Source organism: Lactuca sativa, chromosome 7 (genome assembly GCF_002870075.4).
Source record: "Lactuca sativa cultivar Salinas chromosome 7, Lsat_Salinas_v11, whole genome shotgun sequence".
NCBI classification, from domain to species: Eukaryota; Viridiplantae; Streptophyta; class Magnoliopsida; order Asterales; family Asteraceae; genus Lactuca; species Lactuca sativa.
Genome location: NC_056629.2, coordinates 196,471,958 through 196,493,619, shown reverse-complemented (window position 1 = coordinate 196,493,619; position 21,662 = coordinate 196,471,958). Strand labels below are relative to the sequence as shown.

General features: G+C 33.6%; 1 protein-coding gene across 1 annotated transcript; it reads right to left on the bottom strand.

Moving 5' to 3' along the window:
* Nucleotides 1–3,608: 3,608 nt before the first annotated feature.
* Nucleotides 3,609–9,130, bottom strand: LOC111877292 (F-box/LRR-repeat protein At3g59190). Its single transcript, XM_023873815.3, has 6 exons — nucleotides 8,947–9,130; nucleotides 8,681–8,775; nucleotides 7,563–8,513; nucleotides 7,290–7,445; nucleotides 6,906–7,205; nucleotides 3,609–3,902 (listed from the first exon to the last, which is right to left on the bottom strand). Exons 2-5 carry the CDS (start codon nucleotides 8,714–8,716, stop codon nucleotides 6,921–6,923), a joined length of 1,428 nt encoding a protein of 475 aa, XP_023729583.1. The 5' UTR covers nucleotides 8,717–8,775; nucleotides 8,947–9,130; the 3' UTR covers nucleotides 3,609–3,902; nucleotides 6,906–6,920.
* Between the last annotated feature and the right edge of the window lie 12,532 nt (nucleotides 9,131–21,662).

The window sequence follows — 21,662 nt, the reverse complement described above, 5'->3', positions numbered from 1 at the left end:
AAAATTTGGTGTGGAAGGGTTAACCCCACCACCCTTATACTATACCGCTTTTTATTTTAGAATATTAACAAAAGTGACCTCAATTTATATTAATAAGAGTTGTAAATATTCTGATCGGTACCCAATTAGTCCTTTGGTGATATGAGTCCGATTAGATGATGTCTAACGATTAATCCTTACATGTAAAATGAGTTAGTATTTAGAAGCCAATGAATATCTAACATTTTAACAAAGTTATATCTCAATAGATACTATTTGAGAAATTATTAGTGTTGTATTAATTGCATTAACCTATTTTGTTACGATATTAGTGATATTTACTAGCTTTGTTATGATATTAGTTATATCTAGTTTTTTCAAATTTAATGGATATATAATTTAGGGTCACCGACTGACTTGATCGACTAATCTCTAGTCGCTAGTCGACCGGCATAGTATCGTCTAGAAACTTTACAACCTTCATTAATACCAATGAAAATAACTTGATAAATTAGAAAATAACCAACTAATCTAAATGGGTCATTTCAAACCTAAATTCGGTATGGTAAAGGTTACCAGGGTTACCTCAGCCGTTTAGTGGTCCACCCAAACTTAAAGACCTTTTGGAATGTGATACTCACCACCTCCCCAAACAACATTCGGAAGCTCTGCTATTAGACAAAAAGGGATCCGATGGTGAAGATATTGTAATTTTGTGATGAAGATATTGGGACTTTATGGGTGGGTTCTTGCTTCTTTTATTATTTTTATTTATTTATTATGGTGTTATAATTTATAAAACACAATATGGAATTTATAATCCTAGTTTGGATAACAATTAGCTAGTGTGGAACGATCGACATTTTCCAAATAAAAAACAAAAAATCATAGTGTAGGTCATTAGTTACCCTTAGATATCTTAATTAAGAACTAGTAATAGGATGTTAGTATTGCTTGTCCCTTCTTTTAAACCCTCATTTCAACATGTTCGAAATTTGATTATCAAATGTGGAATATTAACAACAATTTGAAATACAATGAAAAGTCTGGAACATGAATTCTAAAATGTCGTACTCCAAAATGGTGTCCAACATAAACCACACAATGCATTTCCAATGAAAACAACGTTGATAGATTTTCATTTAACATGACGATATGTATGTAGATTGTGACACTTTTTTGTTAGAGTAAATTATAATTTGTGACTCAATAATAGTGTGAAATATTGTATGTGAATGTGTTAAAAGTGAGTATCTTTGTAATAGAAGTGTTTAAGCCAAAAAATGTATTTTGGTCATTTTCTGTATATAATGAAATTGAGAATATTAGTGAAAACTATGTTTGCTATAAGTAAATATTATGTTTGTAATGTAGTAGTGGTGTACAATATACAAGTGTATATATTAAAAACTAGACAAAACTGCTAATAAATTTCTATGTGTATGATAGATGAATGATATGATTTTGGGGTGAAAATAAGTTCTTAATAAAAATGACTTAATGTAATAAAAGTGGGATATGATAGTTAAGGGTAAAATAGGAAAATTCTAAAGAATTGATGAATTCCAGTAACCACGACCTTGTGGAAGTGGTGTCATGACGTGGTTCTAAAGCGGTAATCTTTTGATGTAAAGTGGATAGTGAGGGTAATGTATTTTGAATTGCCACAATGTGGTGAAGGATAGACCGTGGTGGAAAGTAGAATGTTATGTTCTTTCATGACAACTTTTAGTGACGGAAAAAATGTCACGAATAATGGGAAATCGACGTCGTGGAGAGATAATGACGCCACGACGTGACATGGGTATTACCACGATGTGGTGACGCGGTAAATAAAAATATGATAAAAGGAACGAGAGCTCCTTTTATCTCTCATTTTCTCATACCTCGTTCCAAAACAGAAAAACTCGAAGAAAAATATATTTTGATCAAATTTTAAAGGAGAAAAAATGAGAGATTAAGAAGGAGCTACCAAGTTATTGTTTAATTAAGAGTGAGTTTTATGTGTTAGCTAGTTTACGAATTAGGGCAGATTTGAGTTTAGGGTTTAATAACCCAAATGATGATAATCAATTTCTATATTGAAATTCTAGTGTTTGTTAGCAAATAGAGGTGGTAATTATATGATTCTAAGTATATAAAGTAATATCAACAATCAATTACGTGAACTTGGGGATGAATTGCTATGAACCCTAAAAATTTAAGTTGATGATTTTGATGAATTGAGTTTATAATATGTGTAATAGAGTACATAGATGATTAATTTGAAGTATATGAATGAATTGAGTATTTGAAAATTGTGTTGCACATAATTGAGTATTATGGAGCTATATGTGGTGTTATTGATTTCGAATAAGTCATAACACCTAAAATTTTTTACTTATGAGTAGGTTTCGGTTAAGGAAGGGTTGGGACGGGATTCCATGGGATTGGAACAAGCTCTAATTAGCCTAATCAAGATGAGTACGTAGTTTAACTTTAACTCATGAGATAAATTGTGTTATGCAAATTAGAATGGTATATTCACATTTATGTTGTAAATGGGTTTTGGAGTATCATGAAGAGTACATTAATATGACTTATATAGAGTTTGCGTCTATATTGATGAAATTGTCTCAAGAGATTGATGTTGAGTTTGATGTTAAGATTAATGTTAATGAAGTCATATATGAGTAAGATGACAAGTTCTAAATAAAATGGAAAGCCTCGTTGATAAAATTTTATAATTGTTGAGTAGTTTTTAAAAATTGTTTAGAAATGTTATAGTTAAATAAATCACTAAACTAGTGCTTATTTTTTGAGTTTGGATTATGTTAAGTAGGAAATACAAATCAAGGCAATGGGATAACATGCATGGAGAAGTAAAAGATATTTAGATAAAAGTATAGTGTCTTTTGTAACACCAGACAAATCTTGGGTGTAGTTTTAGTGTGTGCTGTTTATATTACTTTTGTTTGTAAATACCTAACTTATCCTTTGTTTTGATGTATAATATTTGAAAAAAGTTTACGCGTATTTTGTGTATAAAATGTTGGAGAAATCTAGTAGTTACACAGACCCAAACTTGGTGTGACCATTATGTGAAGCTACAAACTCGGGTGAGATATGATGTTCCTTTCAGGAAACACATTTTAGGAGGTGGCTTAATATCCATGGTCGCATTGAAATAGACCCTTTGCTTACGCATTACACGTTCTGCGAAGACCTTGTTATAAATCCAAAAAAAAAAAAAAAAACGAAATGGAGAAAATATTCTTCCAACTACACTTCAAACCAATAGAAATAGAATAGAGCCAAATGCTTCAGGAGATTAACTGTTAGCCAAGCCATTCTAATGAGTTGGTATAGGTTTGTCTCTTGTACGGACAATTTTCTCTCTTTCTTGAGTTATATGAACTCAATATGTGAATTTAATCATGTTTCACAAAGCTGAGATATATCTCCATCAACAAAAGATCTTGGAAGCATGAAATGTGTTATCAATATTCAGTGGGACCTGTACTAAACATCTTCATGTTTGATTAAGCATAAGTCCACATGTCTAGACATTGCTATCTATATTTATTTGTTGCATTCAACGAAATGGAGTTCGTTGATATTTTCACGGCATCCTAATTGAGAAAATGCAATTCATGAACTTGTATCACTTGAATTTTTAAAAAATATATACTTAAAGAACTTCATCCACATGTCATCCAAGGAACCAAGTTTTATATGCTGGAATACAAAATCAAATCTAGCGGTAACATCAAGTGTTATCAACCATACATCTACTATACCAAAGATTAGCATCCAAAATCCAAAAATAGCATTGGCATCCATATGTTTTTTTCCATACATGTTGATATCCAAAATTTATTTCTCCTAAGGAGTATTCATACCAACACAATACCTTGTTATTATCTTATTAATCCGGTCTGCACCTGAGATGTATAATCACACATACACAATACATAAGCCTGAAGACCAAGTGAGTTTAATACGAGTAATAATAACAAGAAGATAAATCAACATATAGAAAAAAATGCAATACATGGAATTTCCACCATCCTACACATGGTATGCCATCGATTTGTAACATCCTTAGAATTTTATATAGTTCAATTAACTGTATTTGGGAAACTGAGCTTATCATTATACGGGTCAAGTAATTGTGTTTGCGAAACTGAGATTATCATTATGCTTTCAGTGTCCTATTTTTTAGAACGACAAACTCACACACTCACTAATCCTACTCCTAAATCTACACTATTGTCCACTATGAGCATTGAACCCTTAACCTATTGGATGATAGATAAAGAAACCAGTGATTAGTAATGTGCACTAATACCGAAACACTAGTGATGTCCAAAGCAAACAAATTGATAATAATATTGAAAATTATATGTTGATTCTAACTCACAAATAATAAATTTTACTATTATTTAATTACCAAGTTTCGTTCAGAAATCAATTTGGATTCACGATCAGTATTTAATGTAAGGTAGAATTAGAATGTCACTTTGTCGAGTGAAATAAAAGACGTTACAGATAAAGTAAAACTAACCTAAAGATTGCAGATCTTGATTGGTACCCACACAAAATGAATCATGTCCTTAAAGGTTTTTACGCACTCTAGTTGTTGTAAGTTGCAACATAGAACCCCATTATTTAGTAGTTATCGTCTATTCCAACAACAATGGAAGAATTGATAAACGCGAAGAGGTTAATCAGAAACAAATCGAAGAAATTTGTGTTGTAGTGGGATTGGAAGTGTGGAATAAATGAGACCTGAGAGGAACTATTTATACTAAACCTAAAAGCCTATAAGTCAAAAAATCAGGTGTAATGACGACACCTGGCCTCTCATCTCTCACAAGCTATCAAAACTAGATAAAATCTAGTGAGTTAGCATCGTTATCTGGAAGCTCATCCAAAGTGAAAGTGTGGTCAACACGTTGATCGAGTCTGTCCAACCCAATCGGACCGAACTTTGCAAAAATTAAAAGCTCCTTAGATCCTGATACGAAGTGCAAAGTGCGCCTAAATTGCGTCATTTTACGAACCACACGTCCCCGGCCTCTGCCTGGATAGGTGCGTGTGGGCTTGGCCCATCCAACCTCTACTAAAGCAGTTGAAGTTAAGGCAAGGAAAGCCTTAGACACCCACAAAACTTTATTCTTCCCACCAATGTGGGACAATGGGAAACTTGTCGACTTGCATTTTACCCATTAATTAAATTTCCAACATATACCGCTAAGCCATATACCCTTTAGTCAGTGTAGTGTCTCAGAGTAATTAAGTTTATAACTTGACAATTTTTGGAGGACCGAGATTTCTATAAAGAAAATCAAAGTTTTTTGGTGTCTTAACGATTAACCAAATGGTGATGTTACGGAGATTCAAAATGATCAATGAAGTTGGGTTGACATGTTATGGAATTGGGTAGTCTTTCATGCATCAACAATAGGAGTTTATGTTGTTCGTTTCATACTTGGCAACATACATGCAATTTAAAGTCGTTGGAAGTAATGGGTGAACTCTAGAGTTCTACGAATTTCAGTGAGGTTATATACCTAAGTATCAGTACAAATGTCAGGTATAATCAGAAGGATTTGAATAGTTAAGGTTATTTGGTGATTTAAGATCTTGTGTGTGAGTTACTGATTGGTTGTGTTTGCATGACATATAAGTTGGGAACCAGAAATTTGGTGTGCCCCATGTGTTAGACTGTTAGTGTCGTAAACGATTGAGATTTTTCTGAACTATGAGATGAATTTTCCTGCTGTAAATTATGTATGTAGAGCATATGAACACAAGTTAATTAGTGTCAATTGTGTAGTTGTGGTAAGACTTCTTAGTGTCTTGTTGAGGAGTAAGAAGTGATGGTAAGTCATTGAGTGGCAGGGTTTATGATTGTTAGACACTCAAATAGTGGGTTTTGGTGTCACTTTTTGTGGAAATTAATGATGATGAGATTGAGTGAATGGTGGCTTTAGCGAGTCACAATGGGAACATTGACAGATGGAATTGATGTGGTTCAGAGTTGTCCCCATTGGTGAAAAGTGTTACTTAATTATTTGAAAAATGAGGTTTTGATGATCAGGAGACTTTGAAAATAGGACTGATAGCTTTTGTCAGTGAGCTAATGTTTGAGAATAGGATACCAAAGGTCCTTGAAGTGGATTGAGAGTACTCATAAATATTGCCGTCAGTACCAATAGACAGAGTTGTGACTATGATGTAGTAGGGTGAAGTTGATGAAGAATTTGTTAATTTTATAGTGTGATGAAAGATTGATTGATCAAGGGTTTCATGTTGGGGAGAGTGGAACTCTCCAAGTTGGAGGCTGGAAGATTTTTTGGCAGATGGATTCAAGGAAATCATGATGAATAGACATTGTTAAGATAATGTTTTGAGGATGTAGAAGTTGAGGGTTCAAAAGTGTGATAGTAGAGTATACATAAGGGTAGTGATAGTGGTCGTATGAGATCCTAAATCTTGGTGTTGACCTTATAATGCTAAGTTGTTATAGTTGTGCCATAGTAGGAGTTACCTCTTCATTAGAGACTTAAGATGGAAATTGTGGGCTTTGAGGTTTGAATCTTAAATAAATGATTTTGTCGATGAAATGTATTAAGAAACTTATTAAAGTCCTAAGTTGACTTAGGTAATTAGGTTGACATGATGTAAATGTCCACCTATAATTGAAAGGGGTGCATGAGGATATGTTGTTGTTGGCATTATCTCGTGGGGTTGTTTTGATTCGTTGGTTATGGTATCTCTTAATGGGGTGGGATGTTAATCGGTGATGGTATTATTTACAAACTGTATTATGTAAAAGAGAATTTTTGGGTGTACTTTTTGGTAAAATTAGTGTGTTCCACTATAGCATATATACATTCTGAAGATGCAAAATAAATACTAAAAAAAACGAAAGTACTTACGGTTTTCTTGAGATTTCATGAGAACTTGACGTGACATGCTGTAGAGCTCCTTTGGATTGTTTCTAATTCTGTCCTGGCTTGTGCTTGCTTCTTTAGATCTGGTAGCCGAGTCTTAGACCACACGATGTCCATCCTCTCCAAAACACACGCATACTTCAAAATGCATTTGAGGAAATATATTTCTGAATCATTAGCATGAAAGTTCTTGAAAGTCACTATTTTGAGGCAACTCAACATGCATATAGGTACTACTATCAAAATTGGATCGTTTTCACCAAGGCACATGTGGTGCCCGAATCCCTGTACACCAGTTAGAAAATAATTATGTTAATATCATCATCATCTTTGGCAACATGTTTCGATTTTGAGTATCGAGTAATCCACCTCCAGAAGACAAATAGATTGTAGAATTGGACAGAAGTAAAGCAGATCCATCAGACCTCCAAACGGATATTTCCCACTTTCCATAGTCAACACTAAATGCCTCAAATTTGAAAAAACCGGAGAATAGTGGACCATGTTATCTGCAAATATAAGAGACTTTGCATAGGAAAGAAAACACGCAAACACAAAAGTCAGTATGACAACATTGCACGAAGAGGTGAGTACTAAGTAGCAATATGTTTCATTCAAGAAGTAGATTAGATTGCCAATTACCTCCATAATGCGATTAGATATCCTCAAAGACACAACATATCGAAGTTGTTTGAGTAGATCAATAGCTCGATATGTGACTTCTGTTTCCCTCTCTTGGGGAATAGGAATGTGAATGCATGCATCGATTAGGGATAAGGCATTATTCAATAGAATATCATTTAATAGGTTTCCAAAATATTTAAAATATGTAAGATTTACTGCATCAATCTTGATATTACAGCCACTAGTATCGTCGAATTCTCCAAAATATGGCAGATCATGTATGGTCAAGCTCTTTAAGGTGGAACTAGAAATCACAATGTTATTCAAGTTCACCAAGTAGCAATCTAATAAAACCAGTTCTTCTAGAAACGGGCATCCTGAGAAAAGTTTTTCTGTAGAGGCATCATCTGGGAACCGAACTAAAGATAGGTGCAAGGTTTTGAGGAATGGAAAAGAAACGTGAGATGGGAGTTCAATAACACAATCCATTTTTATTTTCAGGCTTACCAATGGTGTGCTATCAAGCATACACCGAGGAATCACAAATGGGTCCACTCCAAAGAGACATAAATCAAGCTCCTGAACATTGTGCATGATTGCATAAGAAATCCATGAATGTATTTTAGATGCATTGTTGCAAACAAAACATGATAGATGGAATTTTTCCATATTTGATGGATCCCGCAACGCGAGGACTCTGTCTACAAAGTTTATGAAGGAAGACACCTCAGGCCGACACCGACCATCAACTGTTTTAGCATACAACAATCCATCATTAAAATCAATGTTAGGTGCAGAAGCCCAGAGGTTCTTCCATCTTGTAGACAATATGGACATCTTTACAACTTCTTTTGTGGGAATAAAAGATAGAATTTGATGAAGAATACAATCAGGTAAATTGCTGATATCATCAACCGTATCACCACTTTCATGTTGTTCGTGGCCTTTGCCTGTTTTCAGAAACACAGACTACATGCAAAATGTCAATTATTAGCATCTTCATGATCAAAGAAACTGAATTCGTTAAAATAAAAAAAGCAATTCAACTAGATCATAATGGCTTAAATTAACTAGGAACTTTTCATTACTTTCATGGCCAAACCAGGCACCTTTTGAGAAAAATCGGTACAAATTACCTTCAGCTTACAGCGAATAAACTTATGAAGAGTCATTGATCTGGCAAACAGCTTGATAGTTTCTTGAATTCACTTGTCCTAAAATTTCTGGGAGACTAAATGTAAATAACACAATCAGTAAAAGACGCCATGAAGTCAGTCGATTACTATATAAGTATGATAAACAAGATTGATTTTAATGCATTATCCAGACATAAGATCTTCATAATTGATCTTATAAGACATTCGCATATAAACACACACGAGAAAAATAGAGAGAAACTAACTTTTGATCGGAGTCAGGAGTTTTTGATATATTGCGCATAACGAACTCTAGAGCCTCAGTTCGAGACTCTTTATCAGAGAATGATCGAGAGTTTTGCCGGAATTTGGCATGGCGGTTAAAACGAAGAAAGGGGTTGTGTTCGAGGGAAGAACTTGGACTGGCGGCTTTACCCCCCGCCCCTCTTTATATATATAACCTTACACATTTAGTCCCTTAAGTCACGATATCAATGAATAACAGCCCCGTATATTAATAAGCCCACGAATGTTTTGGAGTAGAACATGTCCAAAACTGGAATAAACGCGTAAAAATGTACCAAACAATAACTAAATGCAAAAAGTGGAATATTTTTAGGTTTTGACAATTCTGAAACCGCGGGAGAGACTTCTACACCACTTTTGGTGTTTTGACACCGTGGGAAAAACAACAATAAAATCGTCTTACACTTAAATCAATCAATTAAGTAAACAATGTAACATAAAACATTCATAAGATTAAAAGAAAAAGAATCCAAATACATTGTTTATAAATCTAAAACGTTCAAACCCAAATACAATACAAGAAAAGAAATCAAAACATACTCCGGGCCGGTTGCGATCACGAGAGGAACTAGTTGTTCATGATTGTATAAGCTGCAAACATGATGTTGATGATGAATATGATTCCAAAAGTGACTTGAAGGAATTCTTCACTCTTAATGAATGAGGCTTTGATATTGATCCAAGATGGATTGAAAGTGTTTAAGGATGTTTTGGAAAAAGTGGCATAGCCACATAGATGCACCAACGGGACCCATCCACACAAATTGAAGGTATATATATATATATATATATATATATATATATATATATATATATATATATATATATATATATATATATATATATATATATATATATATATATATATACACACACACACACATACACACTAGCAGGACACCCGCGCACAGCGGCGGACGATGATTAGTTTTCTTTCATTGATTATTTTCTTTTCGAAAACATGACATATTCAGAAAATATAAACACATAATACAGTGAAGCGAATGTGGAGATTTTAAGGATGAATGGTATTTTTTTTTTTTTTTTTTGACATATTTGGATTGTAGAGTATATGTTGGGGTAGGTGAGCTGGTTGAAATCTTTTAACTTTTACTATTGATTTACTATTGAGATGAATTTATTTATGTTAAGATGCTATCTTTATTTTATAAGAAAAATATTTTTATTGTATAAAGGGAAAACAAATTAGAACGACTGAATAAATTTGTAAGAACCCTACTTTTTTATATAACTTGATAAAAAATTGTTAGGTCTCATAAATACATAACTAAAGCCTAAATTTTATTGTTATGTAACTTCTTTTTCATCTTAAACGAAATGGTCACTAATTTTTTTCGCATATTGAGCTTCCTTAATTATAAAGTTGTAAAATTGTCGTTAATTTTAAAAATTATGAAAATGCCTTTGATTTTGTTAACTATATAAAAACATCATATTGTCTAAAAATAAAGGAATAATATTTTAAAAAGTCTAAAGAATAGGAAGAGCAAAAAAAATGGTTGGGTAACAAAGTTAAACTACCATCCATATTTACGCAATTCTACACAATTCTAATGAAACGTACGTATATTTTTAGGTTGTGTAAAAAGCATGGGTTGAATTTCTAAAAATCATGGGTTAAATACAAGAAATGTCAACTTCCATTTGATGTCATCATTTGCCAATAATTTTTCGATTTTGTGTTATGCTAGGTTAGAAGTATCCTACCCCAACACTAACATGAAAACAAAAAAATAAAAATAAAAATAAAAATCCATTCAATTTTCTTGTTTTCTTACTTTTAAATGAAGCATATATGATTTAAAAATCATGGGTTAAATACAAGAAATGTCAACTTCCATTTGATGGCTTAATTATATGTAAATGCTATGACCATATACATATTGTCTAAAAATTAATGGGAGTGAGAAAATTAATTTAACTATGTTCAGATGCCTAGACATAGTTAAATATGCTAAACATTAGGTTGACATAAACCAGTTAAGATCTCTTGAGCCCTGTTTGCCACAATTAAGATATTATGATCAACAAAATATATGCTAAGATTCTAATATAAAAGGCTCATTAAGTAATTTTTTAAATTGTTCCATTTTGTCACATAGGATCAACATCATAAATTTAACATTTTTCAAGAAAGTTAACAAAAATCAACTGATTTTGCAGTGAAAGTGAAGGATCATGCTAACTCTACCCATCTTTACTTAACTACACATATCTTGATGAAAAATGCAACGCCAATCAAGTGAAGCGCTACCATTGCATCTGAGGATTGTTCAATGTTGTTTCCCAGCTTTAAAAGTCACTTGCACTTTTTTTGTAGCTCGTTGATACAGTCTCTAAATCTCCTTTATTTGTGTAATTTGTGGTTATGGTCATCCAATGACCTTCCTTAAGTTGAAACGATTTCTTGTCTTTTTTAAATCAACTTTAAATATCAGACCTTGAAGCCGAAAAACAATGCATTAGTTCCTCAATTAAAAGTAAAATATGTTGACTTTTGAAGCAAATAGGATACTGATAACCACATAAAATAGTTTAGTCATTTAAATGCAAAAAGAGGCACAAAAAGCTTATTGTGCAGTTTAGAGAAAATGGTAAATAAACATTTTGAAGTTCATTCTAAGAGAATCGTTGGATCCTTTCCCAAAAAAAACATTTTAACTTATGATAATGCTTTCAACAGTAAGTTACAAACATTAAATATTAGTTCCTATTGGGCAAATTGTGAGAAATAAAAACATGATTTACTCTTTTTACCAATATAGACAATCTACTTTACTCTTTACTCGTAATAACAAGATCTTTATATTCATTTACCGATAATGGAAACGTACTTACACTTCAAGCAACATGTTGGTCATTCAAAATCTCATCTCTAACAAGCTTATGTTGAAAATCAACATATACAGATCACCAATAGTCATTGCTTGCCCATTTTCACAAAATTCCACCTCCTACCACAGCAGTCGCGGACTGAAAAAAAAAATTGAGATTCAAAATGTGTGACCTTGAACCATTCTTGAAGGGTAAAACAATAATTACATCAATCTTCGAATCATGTTTATTTGTCTATTTTAATTTTTTTTGAAATGAAAACAAACAAAAACTATATAAAAATAAACGAATTTTAAGAGTAACAACATAAATGATGATATACATAACCACTATTTTTTATGATGACATTTTTTTATATAAGGCTTTTGACCTTTCAGCCCACAAATGATCTCCATATTAAAGCAAGATGGTGGGGTTACCCTACACCCTAAAATGTCATGCGTTAATCCTTTTTCTTTTCTAAAATACCTAGCATATGTAACTATAGGCTTCAATAAACATGTCATGTTTCTTATGCCTGGAACATTAACTGAACTTAAATCTAATATTAAAATGGATTAAAAAGATACCTTTATCAAAATTACAAATAATACACACCTTTAATTACAATGGAAATTCCACAAAAAATGGATAAAAAAAAAAATTTAATCAAAATTACAAATAAATTACACACCTTTCTTTTTAATTATATGTGACACAATCAGTTCACTGCAAAGATGAGGATTTCCAATTAGAAGTTGAGAGCAATATGGATAATAACAATAAAGCATACAATTTCATTTCATTATGCTCGAATTTAGATTTAACAATTAGTTGCACATTACTAAAACCAAAATTAACATTTGTCAAGTTACAATTATGCCCTTGACTCTCAAAAACATCATATGCCCCAAATTTGAAATTTGAAAAGATTTTTGAAAAAAAATATATCAAACGTAAACTTACTTTTTGTTTGTCTCTGATTGAGGCGTCTCTGGGCCAAAAATATGTTGGTGTATAGATCTACAAAATCGACATACACACCCAAATAAGTATAAGATTTAAAACATACAATGAACACAAAGTTAGCAAATTGTTATAAAGCTTGTAAAGGCAAACACCGACCATAAACATCAAATTGAACCGCAACAAAATAAAACAATAAACCATAAATCCCATAAAAACCGACCTGAGAAGAGCAATAGATAGGGAAAAGCGACCGCACAGAGAAATCTTAAGGAGACATAAAAAGATTTAATGGAAAAAGAATTCAAAATCATTTTGAAAACTGAATCGTATGCGATACTGAACCAAGATTTAGGTTTTCAAATAGTTTCGAGAACTGAATCGATATAATTTGGTTCTATCCCATATATGATCAATGATAAGAGACATACTCTCTACGATCCTAAAGCAGAAAATAGTTGAATTTCTCTTTCTCCTTCTTGTTAGTCTTTGATGTTCGAAGTTCGATGTTGATTGGAGACAACTTTACAATTTCTTATCGAGGGAGGAAGTGATGGAAATAAGGATGATGGAAAACGGTGGCGGTTAGGGTTTAGAGAGATTGAGAAGAAACAATGATGAATTTGGAGAGAGGTTTATCTATAAGAGGAGAAAAAATCCCAAAAAACCAAATTAATCCTTTATAGGTGAAGAATTTTAGAAACCATACATACAACAAAAACCAATTAGAAACAACATAACCAAAATTATTGTACAAAAACAAAATTAGAGGTTGTATCGATTATTGAAAATGAGAAAATTTACCAGGAACCAAGTTTGGATTTGACAGAACCCATAACTTTCCATTCTCGTTTAAACATTTTTGTAACGCCTGTGTTTCCGGGCTTGCCATTTGTAGCAATGTAATAGTCTAGGCTAACCTTTGTAACCCGTTTTGAAATTATAATAATAATGTATTATTTGAGTATTTTGTGTTTTGTGCTTAATTGCTTAATTATGTGGTTTGATTAATTAAGAATAAAAATAAGCGTCAAAATTTAAGTGTAAAATAAACTTAATATCTTTGGTTAATGTTGTAGTAATTGAAACGAGGTTTCCGAATATATATAGAACGCCCAAATCTGACTTCGTATGAGGAAGTTATGATTTATCGAAGTTCCGGCTTAGCAGTATACAGCATGTTTTACTCGATTTGAGATCGAGCGGTTGTTAGCCGAAGCAATCTAAACGAGGATCGAAGGTCTCGTTGTTGGTATCGAAGCGATAAAAAGTTAGGCGAGAACGGACGTCAAACGAAGAAGTTATGAATTTATAACGAAGTTTTTCTGTCGCGGCCTATTAAAAATAAATAATAAAAATAAAGTCGAAATTAGCCGACGGAGTCTAAACGAAAGTTGTAGAGCGTAGTCTCACCTTTCCGTGGATATAAAGAACGTCGAAAACGAAGTTCGTATGAAGAAGTTATGAATTTCCGAAGTTTATTAATCATTTTGTATTTAAATTTAAATCAAAATTCGGAAGCATTATCCGAAGGAGTCACCGATCTGATCCGAGGTACGCCCCGCGTACTCGAGTACGCCCCGCGTACTCCGAGGGATGTCGACACTCGCACTCGAGCACTTCGGATACATAAGCAATGACGTTTTGGGCAGTACGCCCTGCGTAACGCAGTACGCCCCGCGTACTCCGAGGCTCCAGCCTCCTATAAATAGGAACCGAAGGCAGCTGACCCAATTGCCAATTTCTTCTCTTCTCTCTCCCGTTTTGCATCGTTTTGCGTGCCAGAAATACCCCGAAGCCCCGGTATCATACTCTAGCCCCGAGGCAAGTCCCGAGACCCCGAAGATCCCGAGAAGTGTGGTTCCCGAGTCGAAGCTCTGCCCGCGAGAAGTTCGATTTTCGAGGAGATCTTCCAGATCTGCTGTGGATTACTACTTCTATAAGCCGTAGTGCTGTCCGATCATCTTCTGATCAAGTGAGTGTGTAGTTATTTTCTTTCTAATACAATAATACGAAGTATTTTATATAAAAATACGTGCTATGTGCATATATTTGGTTGTGTTATGTGTGAATGTGTATTCACTCTCTTCTATCTTATAGATCTGCTTATTTCTTTATGAAATATGTGTTATGTGTGTGTGTGCCTCATCTGTTTTGTGATATATGTGTTGATTAAAGCATGCTATACAGGTTTTCTTTAAACTATGTATACAAATGTATATTTTTATCTACTAATATGTTGGGTAGAACATGGGTAGACAGTTGGTGTGTAATAAACAGATGAGAGGCCTCGTTGTTGTTTGATTGAGTCATCTAGCGGAGTTTAGATGACGACCACTGGCTATTCTAGACAGTATTGTGGAAACATTAGCAGGTTCGCCACCTGTAGGTGTTAATGAACTTGGGTGTTCATTCGCTGTACTCCATCCCCCTCATGGTTGCCTTATTTGACTTATATTGCTGAGGTACCCCCGAAGCATGTGTTGTCGCCCCGATGAAATATTCTTAGACTAGGTCCCTTATGTTAGTTGTTTTAGGGACATTAAAGTGAGAATAATGGGAATGGGTAATTGGGTTATTGTTGGTTGGTGAAAATTAAATATGATATTTATTGTGGGTTGAAAACCCTATATGCTCACCAGGCTCCCAAGCCTGACCCACTCAGTTTTATTTGTATTACAGGAAGTGGCACAAGGGCGTAAGATGGATGGATCATCTTGTTGTTTTGTTTACAAGTCTGTATATGTATATATTTGTTGAATGACTTGTAATGTTTATCGTTTATGCTTTATGGTCTGTACGGAACATGACATCCCGAGTTTTGATTATATAATGAAATGCATCTCTTGATGAAATGCTTTGATAAATATTATTTTATCATGTTTTGTTTTGGGAACAAATTCCGCAACTCTTTCAAATCAAAAGGATTTACTCTGAAAATATTTAAAAGCATAAATGAAAATCGGTATTTTCTGGCCGAGATTTTGGGGATGTCACAATTTTGGAGCTTTTCTTGAATGGCGAGAAAGGAATGCAGCGAACAGTAGATGGTTCGATAGAGGTGGTGACGATGGATGGTTAAAACGATGATGATGGATAGCTGTAAGGGTTACCAAGTGGTGGTTAGCAGTTTGACCGCTAGGAGTGGTGGTTGTTGGAGGCGACAATGAGCAGGAGTGATGGTTGGTGATGACGACAATGAGCAAGATTGGGGCTAGGGTTTTTAGAAGGGATATAAAAACCCTAGATCAAGAAAGCCTATGAATAGTGTAGATGATGAAGTAAAAATGTATATCTTGAATTTATCAGAGATGAAGATGAAAGGGATGAGTGAGAATCGAAGTTTTCAAATTTGGCATTCATTTCCGAAGATGAAGGCGGAGGACCAGGTAAATAAAATAGAGATAATAAAGAAAAAGATCCCCGTCAAAAAATGAAATAACATCTTTAATGACTGGATTGGATACTTGTACTTATGTATTATTTATTTGTACAATTTAATCTAAATAGAATTGAGTTTAAAATTTAATATTATTTTATTGATGGCTACTTGTACCATTAGCTTAATGATTTGAACGTCTTAAAAAATATTATTATTATATTGAATCTATTTATAGAAATAATGAGATATCTTTTATAAGATAGTATATATATATATATATATATATATATATATATATATATATATATATATATATATATATAGAGAGAGAGAGAGAGAGAGAGAGTTAGGTTCAAATGTTTTCACTATCTATTGTGTGCCCGTATGATTGATTCTAGACCAATCATTTTAGTTATTTTAAGAAAGTAATTAATGCATATTAAATGTTGAAGATGTAATTAATACCTATTATATATTCAACATGTAATATGCATTAATTACTTTCTTAAAATAACTAAAATGATTGGTCCAGAATCAGTCATACATACACACAATAGATAGTGAAAACAAAATAACCTAACCCTATATATATATATATATATATATATACACACACACACACACACTAGATCTGGCAAACATGTCGGTTTCGTGTCGTGTTAAAACAATAAATAGGTTGAAAATGCTTAACCCTAACCCGTCCTGTTTAATTAACATTTCGTGTCGTGTCAACCCATTTATTTTCGTATCGGGTTTCAGGTTAGGGGTATACCTTAAAATGTGTCGTGGCATGTGAGGTTGAAATACTAAATATATTGAAAGAGTATAATTTGGATATGTTGAAATTAATGTAATAATTGGGAGGCCGAATTACTAAATTTATAGTAAGTTTAGAGAGCAAAACGAAATGAATATGAGTTAGAAGGAGGAGGGTGGGATCATAAGGATGAGGGAATTGTCGAGGGGACTATTTAATTTGGGCGATAACTAAAAAACTGAAAATGAAAGTCTTGACTAAGACGGCTAAGTGTATTCAAGTCAACCCAAAGGTTTTCTTTTACAAATTGTTTTGGTTTTTGGTCTTTCTAGCTTATTTAAAATATTTATAAGACTTACATATAAACGGGTAATTTTCGAGTCATATTCGAGTTGAAGTTCTCAACCCTAACCTTACCCGTTTAACTTTCGTGTCGTGTCGTGTCAATCCGTTTAATTAAACAAGTTGAAATATCTTACCCAAACTCGTTTATTTCTTATCGATTTCGTGTTGTGTTAGTTTTTACCACCTCATATATATTAAATAAAAGAGAATATATATATATATATATATATATATATATATATATATATATATATATATATATATATATATATATATTAAATAAAAGAGAATAAGGACGTGAATTGTGATATGGCCCACCCATTAAAAACATCAGATTCTATATGAATTTTGTTTTGTTGTAACATATATGTTGTTGCGACATGTTATTGTTGTTGCAAGTTTTTTAGTAGATCACATCATTATTTATCAGGTTCGTATATTAATTTTTTTCTATTATCTTAATGATGTGATCTACTCATGATGGCAGCGTCCTGGGACGTTGTCTATATTGTTGAATATCCCTAAAGACCTTAGGCAACATACACGACGTCCTAGGACACACCTTGGAAGCTTTCGTGTAACACCCAGTTTCAGAATGTTTCTAATTTCGGGATAACATGCTATAATTTAACCGAATAAAGGTCTTAGGCTTCAAGGGAATAAGGTTTAGACCCTATTGGATGTTGATAATGTCGGTTAAGTGACTTAAGCCCTTGTATTATGCTTTGAAGCAAAAGGGTAAAATGGGAAAAGTAATATCTAGACTTTTTGCATTTAGTAATGATTTTAGTTTGGTATGTTTAAGTAAAAAATAAGAAGATTGGATTGTGTGGCTTGTCAGTACCTTCACGTACATATAAAGATCACTGAAAACAGAGTTAGAATGAATAAGTTATGATCGATTTGAATCTGAAACTGAAAACCGAAAAAATCGAGAATTTATCAGAAAGCACGGAGCACCTTTTAAAAGCGCGGGGAGCTTCCAACCCAATGGGTTGTGCGTTTTTAGGGTTTTTGAGGGCATTTAAAGGCCATTAACACATAGGGTTTTCCATTTCTTAGCCTCCATCACCTCTAGAACGATCCCAAGTGAAACCCTAGCCTCTCTTCTCTCATTCTGGGCTTTAAACCACTTTTGGATGCTTATTTCTCATACTTTGGTGTGTCGCTTGAAGAAAAAGGTTGTGTAAGGTAATTTGGTGAAGGGCTCAAGGTTGGATCTAGCAAAGTTACTCTATTTTTGGACTATTATGAGTAAAAAGCTTCAATCTTGATCTTTAGTTTGTTAGATCTTGGCTTATGCCCTTTTATGCCATATTTTGCCCTTTGGGGGTGGGATCTTGGTGTTGGATGGGCTCCAACACCTTTCATGCACTCTATAATGCTTTTAGGACCTTATGATTTGATAAAGTTTAGACCTTTAACACTCTCTTCAAACCATGCAAGCATTGGTGATGCTTTAGGCCATTTTGAGCGCAAAAAGTTTAGATATTGGAAGTTTGTGAAGTTGAAAACTTTATCCATTTAGACATTATGTTGATTTAGATCTGCTAGTGGAAAACTTTGACTTATTAGATTGAGACAAGAAAGATGCATTCTTGGACTTTATGAGACTAAAAGTGTAGATCTTGTTTGTTTTGGATAGGCTTATTGGATAAAGTTGGAAACTTTATCCATTTAGACCTTATGGGAGTTCGGATCTGGAATTGGGGAATTGAATTAATGGATTAAGTCAATTTACCCTTTGAATTAAGCCAAAGCATGGAGCGTTTTTCCTAAGCGTGGGGCACTTTCTGACTTTTTGCGGACGCGTCTGTTTTAAGCCTTAAACCCGGTGTCTTCCAATAAAGCGCAGGGCGCTTATTAAGTGCACAACACACTTTTTGACCAAGTGTTGACTTTGACCGTTGACTGTTGCATTTTGACCAGTTTGACATCTTGGTTAAACTTGAAGAGGTTTTGAGCTATAGTTTGAGGTTTAGCTTGTGATTGGTTTAGGAGGTTCATATAACTGATTATGTAGGTCTTCAAATAATGGACTTTAGATCTTCGATCAAGTGAGTCTTCTCACTATACGATGTAGGACATTAGGTGTCGTTTCGTGTTTGTTGTCTTTGTGACTCTTGCTATAGGTTTGTATAAAAGACCATGGGGAGCCCATGGGAATTGCAGGAGTGATGCAAGGCTACGAATTTGCCTGTAGCATTCAATTGGGATGAAATAAGCCCAGTGGATGAAATAGGCTATTGCAGGAGTGTTTGTAAAACTATGATTAGGCCCATTGAATTCACTTGGGATGAAATAGGCCTATGGGCTGACATATGTCATATTGTATGGATGTGTAAGTAAAATATATTACATTTTAACGAGAGTAATCTTAACAAAAGTTGTAGTAGACTCAAAAAACGAACATGTAGATATCAGATCGTTAAAATTTATATCGTATGAAGAAGTTACAGAACACAACACCTACGCAACCAAGCAGTCGAGATCGCGATGAATATAATCATCAACAGCCCCAAACACCTTATCAATGATTGTCTTACGTATGATGTCGTGAGAAAAAACTAAAAAAATCATTCATAAGTACTGAATGAGTACAAAAACAAAAAAGACTTATTTTGAAACAAAAAAATATTGGGAAATCTGCGAAAAAGTCTCAATATTTTAGGTCAGTTTACAATTTAGTCCCAAATTAAATTTTGTTTACAAAAAATGACAGATTACCTGCTAAAGCTTCAGATTAATCCTTCGTGGCCGATTTCACAGATTTAGCCGGTATCTCGTCTTTTTTCGTTAATTAATCCAAATTTTGGGGCTTTTTCATTAATTAATCAAAATTTTAGGGTTTTTTCGTTATTTATTCCCAATAAACCAAAATATTCTGACTTTTTTGAAGATTACCTTTAAACTAATATATATTATATGATCTAATTTAATATGTACTATTCCATGTCTTCTTTCTTATGCTCTTCTAGGCTCACTGTGTGTTTTTATCGGTGTCGTCAAACCCAACAACAAAAATCTCACTCAAAAGCCTCGTTAACTCCATCGATTTTCCAAAATTATCCATTCACAACTCTATGATCATCTTTCAATCTCCAAATAAAGAACGGAGAAATCCTTGTTGATTACGTGGATGTCCCTATTACCTAACCATGACTTAAACCGTGGTTCCAACACTTGGATGTTCCTATTACCTAACCATGACTTGAACCCATACACTAATGGCATTGTCCATAGTGTTGTTAACAATAGAAGACGAATCTCACATGTTCAACCACTGATACATTGGCTCAAGTCTAACTTGACCCTTGTTTCCTTATAACACTATAGAAGCCCCAACATAAGATGAATCCGACATGGTTCATCATTTATTGGTTTTTTTGTCAAAAAGTAAAGCATTTTGGAAGCCCCAAATAGACTAAAATGTAATAATGACCATTATTGTAATATCACACCAATTGTCCTTATTACATTTTAGTCTATTTGGGGCTTCCATAATGCATTAGTTTTTGGCAAGACAAAAACCAATAAATGATGAACTTTTTGATAAAGATCGGAACACAATCTTATTGATGGATCCAAGATCTCCTTCTCGTCCCAAGCCTTTTTCTCCTCAATCTTCTTCCAGAAAATGCACTACAATATGCAATATTAGCCCCTCTTTCTCTCCTACAAGCATATAGCTCAATTAGGGTTTCTCTTAGAGTGTTAAGATAATAAGGGAGGCGGAAATGACGGCTTAAGGTCCTTTAAAAAGGACACAAACCCTGAAAATTAGGGTTTTCACACTTAACTCCTACTCGTCAAGTTGGGGTCCTCCAACTTGTCGAGTAGACTCTAGAAATTACGCGACCATTAACACTCTCTACTCGACGAGTTGGGGCCTCCAACTCGTCAAGTTGATCAGACAACAAGAATATAAATTAATTAAATATTATACCTGGGAGTCGGGATGTTACACCTATTGTAAGGAAACAAGGGTCAAGTAAGACTTGAGCCAATGTATCAGTGGTTAAACCATGTGGGATTCGTATTTTGTTGTTAACAAAACTATGGACAATGCCATTAGTGTATGGGTTCGAAATAAGGTTCGAGTCATGGTTAGGTAATAGGAACATCCGAGTGTTAGAACTGTAGCTCGTATGTATACCAAATTAATATTTTAATAGTTTATGATGGATAGCTTGTTGACATTTTTTTTACAATTAGAGTTAACATTCTTCATGGTTTTCAATACATAATATCGAGTTGATTTTTTTACCTATGTTGAGTTTTTTAAGCTTATTGGTTCATTCTTCATGGTTTTCAAGCCCTATTGTAAGGAAACAAGGGTCATGTAAGACTTGAGCCAAGGTATGAGTGGTTAAACCATGCAGGATTCGTAT

Bases quoted from the DNA above. Each gene is read 5' to 3' on its own strand.
- LOC111877292 (XM_023873815.3), bottom strand. From the start codon at position 8,716: ATGACTCTTCATAAGTTTATTCGCTGTAAGCTGAAG. The intron at 8,514-8,680 runs GTAATTTGTACC...TTTTGCATGTAG, and splicing joins TTATTCGCTGTAAGCTGAAG to TCTGTGTTTCTGAAAACAGG. The intron at 7,206-7,289 runs GTGGATTACTCG...ACTGGTGTACAG, and splicing joins AATCTATTTGTCTTCTGGAG to GGATTCGGGCACCACATGTG.